Source organism: Numida meleagris, chromosome 11 (genome assembly GCF_002078875.1).
Source record: "Numida meleagris isolate 19003 breed g44 Domestic line chromosome 11, NumMel1.0, whole genome shotgun sequence".
Classification (NCBI taxonomy): Eukaryota; Metazoa; Chordata; class Aves; order Galliformes; family Numididae; genus Numida; species Numida meleagris.
In genome coordinates this window covers 2,421,350-2,444,178 of record NC_034419.1, presented here as the reverse complement: position 1 = coordinate 2,444,178, position 22,829 = coordinate 2,421,350, and the positions used below count along the sequence as shown (strand labels likewise).

Below are 22,829 nucleotides of genomic sequence, written 5' to 3'. Positions count from 1 at the left end.
CAGCATAACCTTGTGGTAACTGATACACCAAAGGGCTGCTGAAGAAAGAAACAGAAGGGCAGTGCTGCCTTATCTGTTAAACTTCTCCATTGGTTGGGGCTCACTTCCTTCCAAGAGGAGCCTGGAGGTGGGTTTGGCTGCTGTCTGCCCTTCTGGTTGGGCTCTTTCCATGTTTTCTGTGCCAGGGTTTGCGCGGAGCCCTTCCCACGGGCCCAGGGCAGCCCCTGACCTGCAGGGTGTGTGTTTCACCCAGTCCTGAATCTGCAGTACCATCGCTTTACAGACACGTTCCGTTTACAGAAACGGAAAATGTACTACACAGACTTGGAACAGCACTGATCGCCATGCCGACGTGACAGCCCGTGTCTGGTTAGTGACACACGAGTGACAGCGCTGGGGTGGTTAGCCCTAGCTCAGCCAGCAGTGGGGAATCGAAGATGCTGGAGCCGATGTGCGTAACCCAGAGAGCACCTGGCAGCTCCGGGGCCGGGCAGAACGCCGTGCTCATGCCCTGTGGAGCTGCATGGCTGTGACTTAGCAGGACAGGGTGAGGTGGTGGGACCAAGCCCGCATCTCCCCACATCCTCAGCCTTGGTAAGGCAATGGGAGCCCTGGTGTCAGCCAGCACAGACGTACCCCATGCAGGCGTACACCGCCAGTGCAGACAAAGGGCTGGGTGCTGGGTGCTGGCACTGCATGGCCAGAGAGGAGTGAGGGGTCAGCGGGTGCTGTGCGCGGGGGGGTAGGTGTGCCGGCTTATATAATGCCGGCGCTTATATAATTAGTGCTTTGTTAAGCGGTTGTGGCTGGGAGGGGCATCCTGCCGCCGCTGAAGACTGAGAGCAATTATTTTCCGAGCAGAACAAAGTCTTGTTGCTAATTAGCTGCCCTGATAGTGGCTGCAGGGGGTGCCTGAGCCCCAACCTCCTGAGAGGCACGTCCCTGCTGCGGGATGGAGTTCCTGGTGTGTGCTGAACCCGGGGAGGGCTCATGTGGCCCTCGTGGCTGTTCCGGCAGGTAGGGCTGCGGGAAGGAAGCCTGGGCTTCCCCCTTGCTTTCCCCTACACCTTCCTTTAGAGGGGTTTCATCGTTGTCCTGCCTCCAGCCAGGGGTACTGGAGCGTTCTGTAGCGCTGCCTCCACGTGTGGTGTGCTTTGCGAACACCTCCTGCAGGGAAACAGAACACACAACAGCTGCACCAGTAACATACAGAGAGAATATTCTGCAAATACTCAATTTATCTTCTGCTTCAGCTGAATACGGGACAAACCAGTACACTCCACTGCCAGCCTCCGAGATGACTGCTGTGCTGCAGCTGAACCCCGGCATTGACTCCACACCCCCCTGTGCCCAGCATGGGGAGAGCAGCAGATTGACCCAGAGCATCGTGCAGTGTGTCAGTGCCAGTGCTCTGCAAAGCCACTGCTCTAGCCTTCGGCTCTGTTGTAGTTCAGTGTGTCAGTGACTGCCGCTGGAGCTGTGCAATTAGGCTTCCTTGTGCCATCGCTCAGTGCTCCTCCCATTCTTGCTCTGACAGCACAGTGCTGGCTGTAGTAGTACGAGCCAGTACTAGCTGGTCTCTGATTGCCCACAGACTGCAGGAAACAGTACTGCTCTTTGCTCTTTGTGCAGGGCAGAAGAGAGTTCCCACAGCAGCAATGGACTGCTCTCTGCTCTGCACACAGCTGCTGTCCTCACCATGCACGCATGTCCTGGTCCTTAGGGCAGGAAGTAATGCCCGGACTCAGCAAAACAGTGCTGGTTAGTACCCTGAGCATCCCTAGTGAAATGACTTTAAAAATAAACAAGGGGCTGTTTTCAGCAGTATGCCGTCCCTGGAGTCCCTGGAGCTGTGCTGGCTGAGGATTGCTCTCCCAGGAGGGCTGAGCCTAGCTGGCTCTGTTAGGTAGCAGCGTGGCACAAAGGAGAAACCAGCTTCCTCTGTGTGGTGTGAGCTGAGGCAGCTCCTGCACCTTCCTATGCAGCAGCCTCAGGTGGGGACCCCCAGGTCTGATCCTGAATGGCATTTCCTGTGAGTTTTTGACTGTTTCCAGACCCGTGGGGATTTACTTGTGGGTGCATAGGTGCTTGGCCTCACTGAGGCCACTGGCACTGTTTCTCACACACCTCGGTGCCAGGAGAAGACTTATGTCAGTTGCAGCAATCTCATGCCCCCCAAAAAACAAGGTACTTTGTGCTTCAGGACCCTTGCATAACAGCATTTGATGCCTTGTGAACTCTGAGGTGCTGGAGAGTATTTTCCTGCCTGCATCCTGTGCTGTTTTGTGAGAATAAACATTGAGAATATTATGCAAGAAGGAGTTGGCGAGCCGAGTTCTTTAGGCTTAGGTGCAGTAGGAAATGCCCTGCGGTGGGACGGATCTCTTACTGTTGTGTATCGTGAGTCACGGTGTTCAGGGGCACAGTCATCCCACCCAGGGAGCAGATGCACAGAGCTGTCACGACTCCATTCCTTACAGGCTTCTCAGTGGTGCTAGCGGAGGAGCCAGACACGTCCCCTGCTCTGTGTGCAGCTGGGGGCGGTGGGTGCTGGAAAGTCAGCAGCCCCAGATTGCAGCATGACCCAGAGCCATGAGCAAGTCTGTGGGTTGTGACGGTGCAGTCCCAGGTGCGTGCAGGTGTCTGCCTGAGGAGCAGGGCACGGCCGGGCTGCTGCAGAGCTGCAAGCACCCCAGAGGAGCGGCTGGATGCCCTGCAGCAGTGAAGCTATCACCACTGCCCTCGGGAACCCCCAGCATGGAACAGCTTCCCGTATGTGTAGCTGTTGTGTCTCACTGTGGCTCTGTCTCTGCGTGGGTCCCGGCTGCGCAACTTTTTGGCTGTGGGGTGAGTTACACCGTGTGCAGAACAGCAACTGCTCGCAGCTGCAGCCCATCAGGTGGGAGCTATGGCACGGCTGGAGGAGGAAGCAGGGCACTTCCCCTGTCCAACCAGTGGGACATCGTGCTCCTCCTGCCTCACCAAGGTCCCCTGGGCAGGGTGAGATGGCAGCAGTGTAACCCTGGCAGTGTTGTCTCCTGATAGTCATTGCTTTCATGACTCATCCCAGAGAATGCAGTCACATGTGCAGCCTCCCTGTTTCCCTTTGCCCTGTTTCATCCGATCTTTTGATCTCGTTATATAACCTCGTGTCTTGGGGTCCAGGGGGAAGGAAGCGGTGCTGAGAAGTTGAGGTAATGTGACCGAAGTGTCTTCAGCTAGGATAGCAGAGCCAGTGTCTGGGCAGCCCGGGAAACTGGGTTTGCTCCCAGCACAGGGCTTCCAGACCTCGGCTGTAGCATAATGTAGCGGTGGTAGCAGCAAACCCCTTTGCCTTTAGTGCTCACGTGTGACATTTCCTCCATTCATTCTGTAGGCTGTGGCTGCCTGCTTATCTAGCACATGTAGAATTTGCTGGCACTGCCATTTGCAGGGGTACTGAGCTGCTCGTGCTAGTTTTGGCCTGTTGTGGTGGCTGCTGGCACTGGGCAGGGCCACTGGGATGCCTGGAGGGAAAGCTGCAGAGTTGGCCCAAGGCACATCAGGTCCTTGTCACCTCAATTTTAAGAGGCAACACTGGTGGTAAGATTAGTTTAAACAGATGTGTTATGCTGGGAGCCATAGAGGTGCCTGTAGTATGCTGTACTGAAGCACCCTTGGCTCCAGCTCTTGGCTCTGTGAGAAGGGATGCTCTATGTCTCCAGATACCAAGGCATCACAAGATGATGCTTGATGGTTCAGTGTTACTTCTTCTGCTGCATTTTTCTGTGCTGATGTCTTCTTTCCTTCAAAGTTCTGTCCAAGTGTTGTTGCAGTGCAGTCATTAGCTCACACATGTACTGCGGGCAAGAAAGCTGATTGAGAGATGAGGTTCGGGGTATCTCTGTCTGACACAAGGGGACGAGGTGCTTCAAAGAAACTACTGCAAGGCTTGTCAGAAACAGTTTACTTCAAGGGAAGCTTTCAAACAGAAACACTTCCATTCTGTGCTCTGCAGGCTTTGTCACTGGCAGCCTGTTGAAGAGCCAAATGACATGGAACACGGTGTCATTTTGCATAGCGCTTTAAGACTGAAGTCAGCCACTAATGCAAGCCTGAAAATAGGAGAAGGCAGGAGAAAAGGAGCGAGTGTAGTCTATAAAACGGGAAGAGGGTTGTCACTTTGTGGTTTTTCAAAAAAGCTTGCCAGAAGGTAGCATTTAAATCATGAGAGTGGAGTCTGGTGATAAAAGCATGGAGCTTCCTGATGGGCCACGACCCAGTGTTTGAAGCAGATAGCACTGTGTTCGCTTAGCTTGGAAGACAGTTACGCAGGTGTCATGTAAACAGAAATTTCGGTCCCACCTAAATGCTGTGAAACAAAGAATAAGAGATGTGAGTTGCTTTCTTTTCCTTCTTTTAGTGGGAGCTCATCTGATCCGTATAGGAAAATGGGCCCTTGGTCAGCAAGTGCTCTGCAAAGACTGAAATAATCTTGGCCTGTTTTTTGTAAGGACGCTTTAGGGCTATGCTGACTAGTATAGTCATGGCTTTTACTGGAAACCACCCTTTTGGCATAAAACTTTTTAACACTCTGAGTGGCACTGCTGGGATGCTACCCAAACTTGGCACAAGTGGGTTCCCATACAGCTGAAATCCTGACAGGTGCTCCTGTAAAAACCAAGGGACAGCCTGGCACAGCTGTGCTCATGCCATTACCTCCTTGTCTCCGCAGACCAACCCCAGGAAGCTGTGTTCAGCAGTGACCACGTTGAGCACGCCGAGGATGGAGAGTGGCAGCGCTCTACTTCAACTACCTCATCGCAGAGTGAGCGGGCAGAGCGACTCTTGCAGAACCAGCACAAGAGCCTGGCCTCGGAGGACACCAAAAAGAAGAGGGCTCAGAAACCGTCTCACATGCGGAGAAACATAAGGTAAGCATCAACAGGACAAGAAGAGGTAGAGTCCTATATAGCCTTGCGGGTAAAGAGGGAGTCTGTGGACTTTTCTCCTAAGCTGTGCTTTGCCACTGTTGGCAAACCAGATGGCTTTCCTTTTCCAAAGCCTTTGGATTTCAGCAGTAGGAGTAATGTGTTTTCAGTCTGGAGTGCTGCATATGGGTGCAGATTTATTTGGTATTTCAGAAGAGTGAATATCTGGTTATGGAAAAGATTGCAAAAATCGGCTATTGGCTGCTATTTATTTAGACATTTAATTGAAAAATAGCACTGTCATTAAGTAAACATCCAGTTTCAGATGTGTACGTGTGATTTTTGCTGATGAGGATTGTGTTGCAGACAGCCTAAAATACAGTCCTTCCCTCTGTCCTGGAATGCTCTCACTGCGACTGGTGACTGAAAAGCTGGAAATCCATTTCACATGAATTTTACAAGGTAGTAACTGATGGCATAAGTCACCACATACATTCTGGGACAGGTTGTGAGGTGGCAATTCACTATTCAATTTTGTTCAGAGGAGTCATAGTTGAGCAGGGACTCCTGTGGCAGCAAGTGGCTCTTTTGCCTGCACGGCGTGGTGGTCTTGGGCGTGTGTTTCAGCTTGTGCAGGTGGAGCTCCTTGAAGCTGAAGGAGTGAGCGTTGAGTAGTCATGCAGCCTGAGACAGGCTTAGGATGGAGGAGCTGTCCCTGCGCTGCAGGGCTGGCTACTCGCAGGGAGCTGGTCTGGTCCTCTCCTCTGGCAAAAGAGCCTTCATTTCCAGGGCTGCAAATCAGAAACTGAGAGTGGAACTGAAAAGAGGGAAAGCGACTTTCAGAAGTGTGGCAATTACGTGGAAAAATAAGTGGCTTTGAGAGCAGCCTTTGGAACAACCATGTTAAAGCCCTGAGAGGTCCTGCTTCCTGAAAATGCTGAAGCAGATGAAAATCAGGATGATGACTTTTTGTGGGGGAACGGATGCCTTTCTTCCTCATACGTCTTTGCATGACTTTGTGCCTTTTCTATTTATAAACTTGATGGCAATAAATAACATTCATTCAGATGGAGCTGGTCTCCGGTAACCTAGCTTAAGTGTATTCTTACCCACTCACATTTTTTCTTCCTTTTGTTACTTTGCTTCTGTCAAACTTGTGTCTTATCCTTGAGTAATAGTGGTGTTGCCTGCAGCTGGTAAGCACAGTCTTGAAAAAGCTGTAGCATTGTCTATAACTTTGGGCTGTGATGTTCGTAGTCACTGTCGCTGACACACGACTTGGAGCTTGTCAGTCTGTTAAGCCAGCGGGACAGCTGTTCAGTTTTTTTGGAAGAAATGGAGTGTAACCAAGCTGTGTTTCTCCGTGTTCAGAAAGCTATTGCGTGAGGACCAACTAGAGGCCGTGACAAAGGCAGCCCAGCAGGAAGAGTTGGAGAGAAGGAAGCGGCTAGAGCAGCAACGGAAGGATTACCCAGCCACTATCCCAACCGTATCCCCCGAGTTTCTTCCTGGTAAGCAGTGGGAGATGCCACCTGGAGCAAGGGTTTTAAGGGTAGGAGTTTGCTTCCGCTTCTGAGGTAGTTCTGAAGCAAGATGCTGTGGCTGCATGGTGGAAGGTGACAGAAAACTTTTGCTGGAGGGATTTTGACCAGTTAATTGTGTGTAAGCAAGGCACTGGAACAGGTCTCTCTTGTCTTTCCAACTGCAATGGAAGTGTAAACAAACTGACTTGACAGAGAAGCCATGTCCTTGGTCCAGATCGTGTTTGTTCTATGAGTAGCCCGGTAATGCACGGATCTGGTACTGGGACAGTGGAACAACAGACTGGGTGTATGTATGTATGTTCCTGTAGCCGTATCCTTCCTTGCATGTTTCAACAAGCAGCAAAGTAGGAGGCAGTATGAATGGTTGAGTACCCTCTTCTCGCTGTGGGAGTGACCTCAGTTACTGGCAAATAACCCTATGTCAGGATGCGCTTCAGCGATATGTCATCTTGCATCGTCTTCTAACCTGGATCATTTAAGTGATTTTATAGCACAACCTCTCAGACTGCTGTGTGAGGGCAGAGGAGTGCAGCCGGGAAGTGTGTCAGGGGACCGGGAGATCTTGGGCTGGTTTTACCTCTGCAGAAAGCATATAATGTCTCTTAAGTTCAAGAGTTAAAAATGTTTCGCATTAAAAAAAAAAAGAGGAACAGGAGCTTAAAACACTTCAACTGGTGAGGAGTAGGTTGCAGCCCCAGATGAACATGGTTGCTTACTGAGTCACTGCAGCAGTTCTTGTCTGGCCCTGTAGAGCTCACCTCTGTCCCCACATGGGAATACTTAAACATACAAAGAAATGGTCTCCATCGTCAAAAGTTGTTTATGATATGTAGGATATAATTATTACGACGTCTCTACTAACAAAAGGCAGTTGGTACTTTCTTTGCAGGATGAAAAATAGAATTGGAATGAAGAAAAATGGAATGCTTTTATTTCTGAGACAAAAAAAAAAAAAGGCGGAGGGGGGGGAGAGTGGGAGACTTCAGCATGTGTGTGGTCAATGTGCCCCAGCCAGGGCATGCAACGAAGAGAATGCCATCAGCAATGCATTGTCGTTTAGGCATATTAAGAAAGAAGGCGACTGTGACCCAGGAAGCTGAGTCATAGCAGTATTTTAGACAGTGAGAGTCTGTTATGGAAAATTCCAGGGCTAAGTTATTGGAGCAAAAATGGAAGGAAATACTGTCTGGTTTCTGAACAGTTTTGTCTCCTTCCCCGTTATTATGAATTACTTATTGTCATGTTTGTAGAGGACATCATTTTCAGAGCAGCAGAGGCTACCCAGCTCCCCCCTCAGGTCCTTGCTGAGGAAGTGATCTGCCTAGACAGTACCAGCAGTGGCAGTGAAGATGATACTAAAGGAAAAAATAGCATTAAGGATGGTAAGTGACCAACAGTCTCACCCTTGTCTTCTCACAGCAATGCCATTTATTCAGCCACAAACCTCCCGTGTTCCTCTAGTCAGATGTTCCAGTAGGGAATGGCTTTGGATTTTTGTAGGTCTGTTGGTTTCCAAATATATAGCCAGTTTTTGCCTTTGAGTCCTAAATTGACACTTCTAGCCTGGCCCATCAGGCACTCTTGCAAACTTGTGTTTTTTTTCTGTTTTATAAATACACTTCATTTTGCTCAGTGCTCTGCTGAAGAATGCTGACGTGAGGTGTGGCATCATCTGCATCTGAGTATTCAAATCTACAACTGAAAGCAGTTGTTGTGTCCCTTGTCTCAAATGAATCTAGCCTGGTTGCTTTATACCACCCCAGTACTTCTGCCTGATCTCTTTGGCAGTCATTAGACAGTGTATCAACAGGTACAGTGCATGTCTGGGTTTGGGAATTAGAGCACACTTGAAGGAGAATGTAAAACTCATGGAGAAATTACCTCACATTTGGTATGGCCCAGCTCAAGTGAGTATTTTCTGAAACAATGGGAAACTCAGGGAAACCCCAGTTTTTATATGCTAGCCTGAGGAGCCTGCTGTAGGCTTGTGTCCTGCCTGCCTGCTCAGAGTAGGTCACTGGGCCAGGGCAGCATTGCAGAACGTGGTGGCCTTGTTTTCCCCGTACGAGTTTTTTTCCATGCGTGATTAACACTGACGTCACGTTAACCTTTGCCCTTCTTCTCTCCTGTTCTGTTTACAGAAGTGATTGAGCTGAGTTCTGGGGAGGATGATGCCCTCCAAATTGTGGACAGCAGTGACTCTGGAAACGAAGGGGAGGAAGATGGCAGCGAAGAGAGCAGCGGCTCTCATGTGAATGATGCCTTAAATCAGTCAGATGCTCTGGGGCAAGTCATTGTCAACATCAACCATCCACCAAATGAGGAAGACATTTTCCTGGCTCCCCAGCTTGCACATGCAGTAAAACCTCATCAGGTAGGCTCTGTTAGGCTTGGAAGTGCAAGAAATTGAGCCAGACCTGCTCTGTAATTGCAGCCGAACTTCTTTGGTGAGATTTGTGACCAGTCTGGTTGCGGTGGTTGCAGCTGTGGGCATTCAGATGATGAGGAGAAACTAAAACAAGGCCTGGGCTACGTATAACTTTGTCTACTGTTCTAATTTGATAATAAAAGCCCCTTGCTTTTATTTCAAGGGCCCGTGCTCATATTCATACAATCGTAGAATCGCCAGGGTTGGAAAGGACCTCCAAGATCATCTAGTCCAACCATCCACCTACCACCAATAAAATTCAATAAAAAGATAAATAAATTAAAGTGTGTTTCTTGATTCTGACTGTACTTGTAACAAAATTCCTTCAGCTCTACAAGGCAAAATATTTTATAAAGATTAGAGTTCATTGTGATGAGAAAGTTGTTTCTTATCAGAGTGCCCTGGTGACGGATGGTGCAGTGATATCAGGAACAGCCAGGAGTGTTTTCTTTGCCTATTTAGATGAACATTTTTTAAAAATGCAACTGTATTTATAAACAAACTAACCAGTCCCCATTCAACTATTCTCCTTCTCTCTCTAGATTGGTGGGATCCGATTCCTGTATGACAACTTGGTTGAGTCCTTGGAGAGATTTAAAACCAGCAGTGGGTTTGGGTGTATCTTAGCACATAGCATGGGCCTGGGCAAGACCATACAGGTCATCTCTTTCTTGGATGTACTTTTTCGGCACACGGAGGCAAAGACTGTTCTTGCCATTGTACCTGTAAGTGGTCCCTGTGGAGAGCTTAATGATCACCTTCCTTGCTCTGCTTTTCTCTTTGTGTAGAGGTTGATTGATATCCCTTCTCACATCATGCTCTGTCGTACTCTTGCTGCTCTTTTCCCCATTTTGTTCCCCGTGTCCCTGACTGTGCATGTTTTAGTCTGCTGCTGCTGACTGGGCACAGCCGGGGGACGTTCCATGCTCTCATATCTGCTGTTAAAATCCTGAGCAACTTAATTGGGTTTTCAGTCCTTCCATGGCTAACTTTTTCAGGTGAATACGCTCCAGAACTGGCTAGCAGAATTCAACATGTGGCTCCCAGCACCTGAAAACCTTCCTGCTGATTATAACTCCAAAGAGGTCCAGCCCCGCACCTTCAAAGTCCACATCCTGAATGATGAACACAAGTAGGTGCCAGTAAAAGCCCTTTTGAACTGTTAGACTGTCTTGAGGAACTGTTACGAGAATTACTGTTGCAGACTGCTATGTTTGGGCTAATTCTGTGCTGTCAACTCCCAGATCCTTCCCACTCCACTTCTCTTGTGTAATGCTGTTTTGAGGGGAGGATTTTGGTAATTGGGAGAGATTTACAGTATCTTTTGTGCAACATTTGTGTCTTGTGCTTCCTTCTCCCTCTGCTTACTCATCTTTCTATTCTTCCTTCCACGCTGAGATCAGAAACTCAGTTGCCAGAGATAAGAGCTACTTCTGCAGAGAGGAACAGAAATGCTGTGGTTTGTTTCTGGCTGTACCTCGCCAGCCCTGTCAGAGTCCTGGGGCTCGTGAGATGTGTGCCCCTTGTACCATGCATCTCTTGTATTTTAAATGTTTGGGTTTTTGCCCTGAGAATTTTCACACACCGAAGCGTTCTTCTACCCAACACTGTGACACTCTATGAACTGTGTTGTCCTTGAGGGATTCTGGCAATTGATGCAAAGAATCCTTTTCCAGAAAGGAGCGATTGCACTTCCAGCCTGCTGTGGAGTGTATTTTTGGCATGTGGATCACTGCTTCTTTGTGAGGCATTTGTCTTGCATGTATCAGGACAGTGTAGCGATCATAGGGAGCTCTCAGCTCAATACCTGTGTTCATACACTCATGTATTTTGGTCCTCACCTCCTGAGTGGAATGTGCTTTGAAGCTGCTGGTACTGCTCCAGGCATGTATTTACTATTGGATGAGGCTCTGTGGGCTCTGGGGAAGTTGAGTGAGGACAGTGCCTGCATCTGAACCAACTCTGAGCTGGGTAGCAGGGAAGGGATCGTGGAAGGACACTGGCATTGGAAGAGACAAAAAGGGGTAAACGTAAATAAGGGGTCACAACCATCTACATTAGCATGTGATTGGCTTCTGCAGAGGCCCTCTTCTTGGCAGCTCTTTTAGAAGGAGTTTGATGTGCTTTTGTACATGACAGACTTCTGCAGCTCAGTTCCTGGAAGGATTTTTCAGTCTCAGCCCATGACCTGTGGCATGCTAAAAGGCCTTTTTTCTTTTCCTATATACCAGATCATCTCTTCATTAAAAAAAAAAAAAATTAAATAAGTGAATAAAACAACAACAACAACAAAACCCACTGCCACAGCAACTTCTTTGTATTCCTCTGTCTGGGTTGATGCTAGAAAGTACTTCAATTAACTGAACAAGTCTTCTTCCTCAGCAGACTCCAATCCCGTGGTTCAAGCTGAAACTGGAGAGAATGCTTATAGCTTGTTTTGGTTTTTGTTGGTTGGTTTGTTTTGCAGGACAACAGCTGCACGTGCAAAGGTGGTGAACGACTGGGTGATAGAGGGCGGTGTGCTGCTGATGGGATATGAGATGTACCGTCTCCTTTCTCTGAAGAAGTCCTTTGCCACTGGAAGGAAGAAGAAAACAAAGAAGCAGACTGGCCCTGTCATTATTGACTTGGACGAGGAAGACCGGCAGCAAGAGCTTCTGAAAGGTGGGAAGCCAGTTGTCAGGAGAGAAGTGTGTTCCTGTTGTCCAGCTGGCTACCAGCTCTGGCAGCGCAGGGAAACAACCTGTAAATTGCTTATTTCTGGGAGCTAACAGAGCAAATAAGAGTCAGTCCTTGCCACTGGCAATAGTTACTTGGTTCCTTGTAGGCAGGGGGGTCAGCATGCTGTTGTCACCGTGGGTGTATTTGTGATCGCCTGCCTGCCTGTAATCCAAGGGCTGTTAGGTCTCTTCAGTATGTTTGGCTACAAGCCACAGTCCTCGGTATCAGAACAAGTCTAGAATGGGGTGCTCTCTTCTGGCATCCCTGACATGATCAAGCTTTGCTGGGCAGGATTGCATCTTTGGAGACAGAGCATTGTTCAGCTCTGGGTGAGTCTCTCATTCCCTGCAGTGGCTGCAGCTAAGAGTGGAAGATGGTACCCTGAACTTGGAGATGTCTCTGTGTGAAGTTGGCCAGTCCTGTCTGACCCAAGACACCCAACTTGATGTAATGCAGTTGATTTGAGCAGTAATAAGGGACAGCCACGTTTGGTCATGACCACATCATGCTAAATGGGAGCTAGTGTTACTTCCTGAGTCAGCCTTGTTCCATGCCACCCATGAATACTGCTTTTTGTCTTTCAGAGCTACCCCTCCTTTTCCTTTTGTCAAGTTGATGGCTGTGTAAAGCCAGAACTTCATCTTGCTTATCTCAGACTAACCCTTAATGTCCCTTGTCCTCAGGGATTGAGAAAGCTTTGTCTCGCCCTGGCCCGGATGTGGTTATTTGTGACGAGGGGCACCGCATCAAGAACTGCCATGCCAGCACCTCGCAGGCCCTGAAGAACATCCGCTCCCGGCGGCGCGTGGTGCTGACCGGCTACCCGCTCCAGAACAACCTCATTGAGTACTGGTGCATGGTAGACTTTGTCCGACCCGACTTCCTAGGCTCGCGGCAGGAATTCAGCAACATGTTTGAACGCCCCATCCTGAACGGGCAGTGTATTGACAGCACCCCTCAAGACGTGCGTCTCATGAGGTATCGCAGCCATGTCCTGCATAGCCTGCTGGAGGGCTTCGTGCAGCGGTGAGTCCACAGAGAGCTGCTGGCAGTCAGGTCTGTGCAACCAGCTCCTTCACCCCAAGCCAGCCTGCTTGACTGCTGAGCTTATGCAGGACAACTCATCGTGCTGTCTTCTTGGGCTTGAGCTTTAAACAGTTTCCTTACCTGTCTCTGTGGGAGGATCTTAAGCATACAGAGAAAACCAGAGATCCTTAAATCAGCAACTCTGGATTTCTCTCAGAACCTCTGTCAAATGCACAAGAGTGGTTTTTATGGCTCTGTTTTGCTTTGGGGGTAGAAGTAAAGTTAGTTTGTGTTGTACGTAGTGGAGAACAGCACAACTAACTGTACAGATTGACCTCAAGTTTATTTGTACATCTTAACAGTTAATTTGGATGTGCACTCTTTGACATCCTTTATATAAGGATCTGAAAGTGTTTCATGAACAATCGGTTACAAAAAAGTGACGGTGCCTCTGCCACCCTGGAGACGAATTGGCTTTGTTTCTTGGTCGAGGGTTCTGAGGTGCCAGATCAGTGACGTGGATGGAGTGTCTTAGTCATTGGCAGAGCTAGAAAGAAACCTTAGATCTTAATTCCGTTTTTCAACTGCCAAGAAAAAAAACAAGACTTCCATCACTCTCCTAACACTGTGACTCGTGCTGGAAGATTGTAACATTTAAGATGTCTGTAATTGTGCTTGCTGTTAGTATTTGGCTGCAGGGAGAGCATCTCATGAGTGTCGTGCATTAGAGAAGCACGCAGCCAGGTGGGCAGGAAGTCAAGATCATACCCTGCAGGCAGCCGCAGAGATAGCAGATTGGGAAATTCCCTCTATTTAACTCTCTTTCTTTATTGCCTCCACAGGCGGGGGCACAACGTGCTGAAGGTTCAGCTCCCCTCGAAGGAAGAACATGTCATTTTGGTCCGTCTGTCAAAGATCCAGCGGGCCCTTTATACAGAGTTCATGAACCGGTTCCGAGATGCAGGCAACAGTGGCTGGCTGGGACTGAACCCACTCAAAGCTTTCTGTGTCTGCTGTAAGGTAGGTTTTGACAGGAGTTGCAAAAATATATATATATATATATATATATATATATATATATATATATATATATATATATGTAAGGGAAAGGCAAGAATATGGGTCAAAACAGGGGACAGAAGTGTGGTTGGCCAGGTCCATCCTCTCTCTCTGAGTTATCTGTGGTAATCCAGCAAAATTGTTATCCTTGCTTACAGACTTGGCGTGCAGGGATGTTAAACATCATGTTCAGATCTGTGGAAGAAACCTGCAGCTGTCGGCTGAACCAGTACTGGGCTGATACCATGACTAATTACCTGCTACAGTGCTAACAGCCTCCTCTGTGTTTGTGCTGTGTGAGAGTCAGAGTGGCATTCTGTTTTGTTCTGAGGAAAAAAATTGGCAGCTTTACAGTCAGGAGAGCCTTGGTTAAGACAGCTTGTACCTTGTGTTGTGGCAGAATCATGTTTTCTATTTTCGCTGCCTTAATGCAGTCGGGACTGGCTTTCTCTTTAGTGCCTTACAGTTCCATGTGAGGATGGTGATGAGATGATCAAAGTACTAATTCTTCCCTTTGAATAGCTGTGGGGGCTTTCAGTTCCCAAACATTAACAAGTAGCAGACCAGCATAGGCCTAACCATTGTCCTTTCTTACCCCTTCAGATCTGGAACCATCCAGATGTGTTGTATGAAGCTCTGCAAAAGGAGAATTTAGCAAACGAGCAGGACTTGGATGTGGATGACCTTGGCACAGCAAGCACTAATTCCCGCTGCCAGCCTCAAGGAGTTAAAGTCAAATCAGAGAGTAATGCTTTGGCATCACCAGTTGGAGAAGCCACCAACAGCAAGTTCCTCCAGAGTGTTGGCTTCAACCCCTTTCAGGAGAGAGCAAATCAGGTTGTTACTTACGAGTGGGTGAGTACCACTGCTGGAAGACCCTACATTTGGCAACTTGCAGTACATGGAGACCAGACACTTACTCTTAAGGGCTGTACCTGTTTTCATTAGCACAGTTTTTTTTCTGAAGCAGAGCAAAGAGAAGACTCTCCTGTTTGAAAGCTAGGCATTTATCATCCACTTTCTCTGCCACAGAGCATCTTGACCAACGTGTGTGCATGGCACTGGGTGGAAATTTGGTGATGTTTGTGTGACTGGAATGCAGGCAACACTCTTAACACCATTGTTTTCGTCTGACCAAAAAGGCTATGAACTTTGTTATTCTGTAGAGATGTCAAGCTGAAATTTAGTCTAGATAAGATGGTGGTAAATCTAACGGGATGCAGAGGAGAGATCTAGTGGTAGAGCAGATTAGGAAGGTGCTCATTTGTCCATCTTCCAAGAAGTTTGTCATTTGGAGCTTCTGGAGTGGGAGGCAGCAGCAGTAGTTGGAAAATGCATTGTCACCTGGACTGACAGGATGAATGTGTCCTCTCTGAAATTATTTATTTATCTCACCTTGAGTACAGATTGTTGAACTAAATGGGAAATCAACAACTCCACCTGTAATAGTTTCCCATTTCTCAACAGGCCAAAGACATCTTGTGTGATTACCAGACAGGAGTCTTGGAAAACTCACCCAAAATGGTGTTACTGTTCCACCTAGTTGAGGAGAGCGTGAAGCTTGGAGACAAGATCTTGGTCTTCAGGTAAGCAAAGTATCAATGGCTGATCCTGCAGTCACTAAATGCTCAAGTTGTTGAACACCTCCTGGTGCTCGCAGGTTGTTACGTGGGTGAATGGTGTGGCAGTTCTCCTTTTCTCCTTTGTTGTATTAGACCATTTTTCTTTTTTTTCCTTCACATATTTTATGGTTCTGCCAGTATGTAGTTTACAAGCAAGAGGTGGGCTGCAGCAGACAGGGTTTGACACCGTCAATGCTAGGATCGTTGGGGAAGAGTTCTGATATTCCACTTCTGCTGCTGGGCTTTCTCCTGAACAGAATTCTTGGTTTTACAGCCAGAGCCTTTCCACTTTGTCTGTCATTGAAGAGTTTTTGGCAAAGAGACCAATGCCAAGTCCTCCAGGCTCAGATGGAGGAGTTCACAACTGGGTCCGAAACATCAGCTATTACAGTAGGTGGAACCAAACCTCCTCTCTTTTGGTGTGACACTGTTTGATCTTTTGTGATGGACTAATTCCTGAAAGTCTTCCACCACCATCCTGTAGTACTCCCTGTCTCTGTAAATGCTCTTCTAAAGCAGCCTTCTGATGAAATCTTTTTCAGACCATTCTTGAGAAGTTGCTTGGGAAGACAGTGTCAGTTCAGTTACTTGCTGATAGTTTCTCAGCCTTCTTTTAGACATCTTAGTCACAGGTGTCTAACATCTTACTCAGACATTGGTGCTTTTTAAAAATGGAAAAGATACAATTTGTTTCCTGATTGGCTGTTGCCTAGATCTTGCTTCCCAAACCAGAATTACTTCGGAGTTATTTCACTACCTTGGGGCTGTGAATTCCCCTTTCCCCCTTTCCCAGCTTTAAATCTTGTTCTGACATGGGTTGTTACTTCGTGTGGCTACTTCATTGGCAAGGACCGAGAGAAATAGTGGATATGGTGTTCCTGATTTTTGCAGAGCTGCTGGAAGCAAGCTGCTGCATAGGAGCAGAGACTTGACAACCCCTCTGTGCTCCTTTAGACCAGTGTTCTCTGTGCTCTGATCCAGTCAATGAGGTTTTGCAAAGGCTTTCACAATTTCCTTTCTCTTGGTTCCTTGAGCTTCCAGCCCACGTGAGGCTGTTTTTCCTGCTGCTCTTGCTTGCCTAATATAGAGCCTTAATGTGCTACGTGTGTTGTAGCACTCCCAGTCTTGGCTTTGCCAAACTTGAGTGGTGTTTTGCTTGATCTTTCAGTTGAACAAAGCCCAGACTGGCTGGCTGCATTGCACCTGCCTGGCTGGGTAAATCAGAGGTATGGAGTGGTCCAGTTGAGGTCCAGGAGTGCATGACTTAAGGAAATGTAGAACTGGTTAGAAACCAGAGCCAAAGCTGTATGGTTGGAAAGCAAGTTTGTTCTGTTGGGATTCCCCCAGATATACACAGCTTTTAAACGTGTCTTTAATTTCCTTCTCAGGACTGGATGGCAGCACCTCTGCCTCAGAAAGGGAACGACTGATTAACCAGTTCAATGATCCCAGTAACACTTCTGTTTGGCTCTTCCTTTTGTCCACACGGTAAGCTGGCTGGAGCAGAAGGACGTGGTGGAGGACTTGCATTACTCCTCTGTATGTGTGTGGGTTTTCAGTTCTTAGCTTTGTAACCTGCCCTCAAGAATTTATGGGATGATAGTACCGTGTCCTGAATTCCCTAGAGATGTAAAACTTTATCCCTGGTCCTCTGCAAACTGCTAATAACAGTCTTGGAAACCAGGCAGAGGGTTGAAGTTGCCTGTAAAACTGTAGGGAAATTTCCACGGACGCATCGTGGCTGTGATGGCTGTCCCTGCCTAGAAACTTTGAATATTGGCCAAGGCAGCAAGTGGAAATTTTGCCTTTCATTTCCAGTGCTGGGTGCTTGGGTGTGAACCTCATTGGTGCAAACAGAGTGGTGGTGTTTGATGCTTCTTGGAACCCGTGTCATGACGCCCAGGCTGTGTGCAGAGTGTACCGCTACGGGCAGAAGAAGCCGTGCCACATTTACAGGCTGGTGTCTGATTACACCCTGGAGAAGAAGATCTATGACCGTCAGATCTCCAAGCAGGGCATGTCAGGTAGGCACATGACACTGTTCTTGGCTTTTCCTCCTTTTGGCTCCTCCAAATCTCGTTTCTATGCTTTCATAACTTTTTATTTTAAGGGTTGAAAACCAAACAGCCAAAGAAGTTGGCAGAAGAACATTATCCTAGGGCAAAGTTTCATGTTTGAGTCGACAGTGATGTGAGACCTTGCAAGAAAATCAAGGCAGAACAGTGAAAGTTGTAGAGCCAGCATCTTGCAGCAGAGCTGTGCTCTACAGTGCCATTTACATGCCTTGTTACTTTCTTGGTTGTACAAGAGACTAGGAGGGGTGGTGATCCTGCTTCACCACGTGCATGGGCATTGCTTGTTTAAACTGTACCTCCATTCCTCCAGCAGCAAGAGAGTAAAAGATAGCAAAATAAAAGTACGTATTGATATTTTTGACTGATAGAATTCACTTAGAAGCCAAGAATAATTAATTCATTCCTGTTCTAACCTGCCCTCATACCAAAAGTTCCTTTTGTGCTGGTTTGTGCCAGCTATCGAGCTGCTCTTGTAGTGTATGCAGCTGAGGGCTGTAGTGACCCAAAGAGAGTTCTGCTGCCTGTGTTCTGCTTTGTCTCAAAACTCTGCTCAGGAGACAGCATCCCAGTGTGATCAGCTCAGTGTGCTGCCTTGCCCTCGAGGCGGAGTCTCCTGGTAGCTGGCCTGGCTCCCAGGAGAGTCCTGGATATGGATGTTTTCTCCACGTACTCCCTTTGCCCCGCATGCAGGAGGAAATGTCCAAGTAAAACTTTCAGACTCTTGCAAGGCAGGGGCCGTGGCTGCTTTTCTCAGCTTTCAACTCAAGAGTTCTGTGGATTTCAGCTCCTGTTTGAGCCTTTTTGGTGGCATTTGTGGGTGGCCAGGTACTGACATTGTCACCTTTATGTCCCTGACCTTGTCTGTTTTCAGACTTAGGATGTGGAGGTTGTGAGATGGGACTCCGTTTATATTTAGCCTCATGTTCCTGCATGCTTGCATTGCATTGCTGTGCAATTTAGAGGATAAGACATTTGTCAGTCTGACTTGGTCAAACAGGCTCATCTCCCAGCACGATGCCTTAACATTTACAGAAGGCTTCTGAGGAACGCACAAGTTGCAAAGAGGGAGCTCTGTTGGGACAGGAGTGTAGAAAGGGGAGCAGTATCCTTCTCTTCCTTTCTCAGCTCACACTGTTCCCTCCCTTTTCCAGACCGGGTGGTGGATGACCTGAACCCGGTGCTGAACTTTACCCGACGGGAGGTGGAGAACCTGCTGCATTTTGTGGAAGAGGAATCCGACCTTGCTCAGCTCTCCCTCAATCCAAGCAAGATGAAGGAGTCGGTTCTACAATTAGCCTGTCTCAAGTATCCTCACCTCATCACCAAGGTATAAGACCAACCTGCTTCTTTTCTAGCACTGTGTGGGCAAGAGAGGGTCTGGAGGAGTCTGGCTGTGTGATGGGGATGTAGTGGCAAGAAGAACACATCAGTATGCTGGTGGGAATAGGTAAAAATTCCTCCAGAGAGGGTCCCAAGACCTGCCCTTCCCTGCAATATCTTCTGCACATTTCGAGCCATCTTTGTCCTGGACAGGTTTGGGGGCAGGTGGTAGGGCACCTCTTATTTCAGCCAGGAAGGAGGCAGTGACACATTCTGACTTGCTGCCAGCTCTCTTCCTGGGGTGATTTTAAAACAATGCAGGGGAAAGCCAGCACTTGGCTCTGCTGGGGAGAGCTCTGCTGGTAGGGTGGTGCTGCAGAGCCGGCCTGTGGCCAGGTGTTGGGCTTTGGTGGCTATGGGACATCTCAGCAGGCTCTGTGCTTGCACTCTTAGCTTGGCAGACACGATGGCTTAGCTGACTCAGTTACTCTTCAGGCTGCACCTCGGTCCCTTCTGCAGCGTGTCCCCAGATACGCTGTGCTCTGACCAGCTCTGCCTCCACCCCCCTCGTCCCTCTCACTGGGATGGGGACAGGGTGGCTGCAGTGTGGGGTGTGTTGGTTCCCTCTTGCGGTGAGTTGGTGACAAAAGCTCTGTGCTGTGGGGCTGCAGGAGCCTTTTCAGCATGAGTCACTGCTGATTGACCGGAAGGAACACAAGCTGACCAAGGCAGAGAAGAAAGCAGCCAAGAAGAGCTACGAGGAGGAAAAGCGAGCATCCGTCCCCTACACTCGGCCGTCCTACGCACAGTATTACCCAGCCAGCGACCAGAGTCTGACGAGCATCCCTGCCTTCAGCCAGAGGAACTGGTGAGTATCTGCATCTTCTTCCTGTGTTGTAGATGAGAAGTGAAGGTGCAGAGGACGTTCGGCCCTGTCGGTGAGAGCACTGCACTTTCCTCTCTCCTCTCTCACTAGGCGACCAGCCCTGAAAGGCGAGGACAAGCCAGTGGCAAGTGTCCGCCCAGTTCAATCCACTCCCATTCCTATGATGCCTCGGCATGTCCCCTTGGGCAGTGCAGGATCAACCTCAAGTTCCAACCCTGCTGTCAACTTCCCCATCAACTATCTACAGCGAGCCGGTGTCCTTGTGCAGAAGATTGTCACAACCACAGGTGAGTTGCTGTTGCTCACAGGGAGTTGAGTTATGATGACCACGGTGAGTTGAGGAGCAAGGTGGATTGCTGATACCCACCGCATGGGCTGTGGGTAAACAGACATCAGAGCAACTGGTACCACCACTCTGCATGTGAGCGGTTCCCCAGTACTTGGAGGACTCTGCTTGCAGGTGTCTAAGGGGCACGTGCTTGGTGGGTTACTGGGGGTGAACTCCATGAGAGACCAGTGAATTCTTCCAGACAGGAGTCACGAGCTGTCCTCGCTGGGACAGGGGAGATGCTCTGTCAGCAGGGCTTTGCTTCCTTGAAGCCTGTACTACCTCCTGCACTGCTCAGAAATACACCTGGGGCTTGCTTCTAGCACAGCACAGAGAGGAGACAATTGCATTGCAAGCAGAGGGGTTCGCTCCCCTCTCCCAGGCTGCGGCTGGCATGTGGTTTCACAGGCAGTGTTTCTTCCTCCACTCCCAGATATTGTGATTCCGGGTACAAACACATCCACTGATGTACAGGCGAGAATCAGCGCTGGCGAGAGCATCCACATCATCCGAGGGACAAAAGGTAAGTCCCCGTGTCTTGGTAAGGTTTATGGGTGGGGGCTTGGCCGGTGCTAATTAGCAAAGAAAAGGATGTAAAAGCATCAGTCAGGCCCTTGAGAGGAAAGAAAAGAGATATGGACATCGCAGTGGCTCTGTCGCAGCCCATGGTGTTCTCTTGCAGCTGACACTTTAGGGCTATTGCAGCTATGACTGTATCTGCCTCTGAGAGGAGCTGCTGGACTTTGTTGCTGAGAGTCATGTTCTCACAACACCCACTGCATGTACTGGGGCAGCCAAACACTTTTCTCAGCGTTCCCAGAGCAAACTTAGCGCCCCGAGCATGAGGTTCCGCATTTCCCACTGGCAGCTTGTTGGGAGTGGGTGAGCTCCAACCCGGGCATGCCGACAAGGAGATTATGAGGAACGAGGAAGAGGCCAGAAGCCCCCTGCTGATCTCCCTGCTTCTTCTGTGGGCCTGGCCTTCTCCAGCACTGCTGTCGTGTTCCTACCCGGGCAGCCTCGCTGGTCGGCAGTCGGGGTCCTCGGCTGAGACCAGGAGCTGTGAATGAAGCCGTTCTCCCTCTGTTCCAGGGACGTACATCCGGACCAGTGATGGGCGGATTTTTGCTATCCGGACCACTGGGAAGCCAAAGGGCAATGAAGACCGTCGGACTGCTGCCTCAGGTGGGGCTTGTGAGCACTCTGTGGGGCTTGCTCATCCGCTTCCATGCCCGAGTGTCTGGGCTATGCCATTCCCTGGCTGCCTCGCGTTCAGAGCCCACCCCACAGCCTCCCCACGATATCCTCCCCTTTTCTACCTCTCAGCCCCCAGCTTTCTCTCCGACATTGTCTTTCTCACCTACTCCGTCTCCTTGTTTGCAGGCTCCCAGAGCTCTTCACTGGAGTCGGCGAGCAATGGCAGACACAGTGCCTCATCCCCGCAGCTCCCCAGCGCGGAGGAGCTCACTCGGCCCATATCCCCCGACAGCCCCGAAATCATCAGCGAGCTGCAGCAGTACGCAGAGGCGGCGGCAGCCCGGGAGTCCCGGCACAGCTCCCCCAGCACCACCACAGCACAAGGCCACCCGTCCCGCACGGACAGCGCGCCCGGCCTGGCGGCTCGAGGAGCTGAGCAGCGCGCGGGGATTCACTGCGTGGCCGCCTCCGTGTCTTCAGCCCTGCCGGCCACCAGCCAGCACGCCGATGCCCACTCGGTGTTGGACTTAAGGGGCAACAAGCGCAAGTCGAGCTCGCCGTCGACTCCGGAGGAGCAAGCCCGCAGGCAGCAGAAGAAGCGGCAGCTGCCGTCGTCCGTGCAGCCGTACGAACACGGGTACCCCGTCTCCGGTGGGTTCGCCATGCCTCCTGTCTCTTTAAACCACAACCTAACCCATCCGTTTGCCTCCCAGCCAGGAAACTCCTTGTACGTGGGCACTGGCTCCTCTTACTACCAGCTGCCCAATTTACTCCCAGACCCTCATCTGGTGTTCCCTGTGACTACTGACCCTCTGCTGACAGCCGGCACCGCCAGCTCTTCTGCTGCTACCTCAGCCACCGCCAGCGTCCCCTCATTCATGCTAAACCCTTCTCTGACGGGGGTGCTGCCCAGTTACTCGCTTCCCTTCACGCAGTCCCTCCTGCCCGAGCCCAGGATGTTCGCTCCTTTCCCAGCCCCCGTCCTGCCTAGCAGCCTTCCCAGGAGCATGGCATCCGCCTACCCTGGCTACATGTCCCCTCACTCGGGCTACCCGGCCGGGGGCTTCCTTCGGTCCCAGGTGCCTCAGTTTGAACCCCAGGAGGTCCCAGAGGTGGGATGCAGCTCTAATGACGAGGACAAAGACGACGATGTTATAGAGATCACAGGGAAATAACGGGCTCGGCTCCCGCTCGGTCTCGGCTCCGCCGGGAGGCGAAAGTTGCGGGACCTCTGTGGGAGTCGGGATTTCCCCCCCGGGCCACGGCAGTGGGGTGGAGAAGGATGCGGAGGGTGTGGCGTGGGGTTTGTTTTCTTCTTTTCGTTCTGTTCTGTTGGTTTTGTTTGTTTTTTTTTTTTTTTAGCCGTCGAGGATCTGGACTGTACTGAGGGCTGGGAGAGGGGTGGGGGGCGTAGGGCGGACCTGAAGGCCGGGGGAGCAGGAGCCAGGGCCGGAGGGAAGCGGCGATGCAAACCATAGGAGTGCCTCCCTCCCTCGCACGCCCTGTCTGTCTGTCTGTCTCTGTTCTGTCTTGTCCGAAGGGGGAGGCTCGGTGCCCGTCGCTGCCCTTCTCAGCCCGGAGGCGCGGTGCTGGCGGGCGCGCTCCCTCTCACACGAACTGCCTTATCCGTGAGCTTCCCTCCCCCCGGGAGGTGGGGGCCAGGGGGTGGCTCCAGCGGAGGTCGGGGGTGAAGCGTTTTTACTGGGGGAGGGA

The 22,829-nt window shown here is 49.9% G+C and overlaps 1 protein-coding gene across 13 annotated transcripts in view; it reads left to right on the top strand.

Moving 5' to 3' along the window:
* RAD54L2 (RAD54 like 2 (S. cerevisiae)) overlaps positions 1–22,829 on the top strand; it is a 60,008-nt gene that overhangs the window by 34,464 nt on the left and 2,715 nt on the right. For 12 of the 13 annotated variants that reach the window (XM_021409395.1, XM_021409393.1, XM_021409390.1 and 9 more), the window contains 20 exons: positions 4,715–4,913; positions 6,282–6,421; positions 7,705–7,836; positions 8,596–8,828; positions 9,425–9,607; positions 9,881–10,014; positions 11,350–11,546; positions 12,287–12,629; positions 13,472–13,649; positions 14,292–14,543; positions 15,156–15,274; positions 15,585–15,700; positions 16,699–16,798; positions 17,129–17,334; positions 18,537–18,712; positions 19,377–19,573; positions 19,682–19,878; positions 20,353–20,442; positions 21,012–21,104; positions 21,303–22,823. In XM_021409395.1, coding sequence (XP_021265070.1) covers positions 4,715–4,913; positions 6,282–6,421; positions 7,705–7,836; positions 8,596–8,828; positions 9,425–9,607; positions 9,881–10,014; positions 11,350–11,546; positions 12,287–12,629; positions 13,472–13,649; positions 14,292–14,543; positions 15,156–15,274; positions 15,585–15,700; positions 16,699–16,798; positions 17,129–17,334; positions 18,537–18,712; positions 19,377–19,573; positions 19,682–19,878; positions 20,353–20,442; positions 21,012–21,104; positions 21,303–22,291 — 4,274 coding nt within the window. In that variant the 3' untranslated portion in view covers positions 22,292–22,823. Of the gene's footprint in view, positions 1–4,714; positions 4,914–6,281; positions 6,422–7,704; positions 7,837–8,595; positions 8,829–9,424; positions 9,608–9,880; positions 10,015–11,349; positions 11,547–12,286; positions 12,630–13,471; positions 13,650–14,291; positions 14,544–15,155; positions 15,275–15,584; positions 15,701–16,698; positions 16,799–17,128; positions 17,335–18,536; positions 18,713–19,376; positions 19,574–19,681; positions 19,879–20,352; positions 20,443–21,011; positions 21,105–21,302; positions 22,824–22,829 lie in introns of those variants that run through there. The other variant, XM_021409399.1, reaches the window with a different exon arrangement.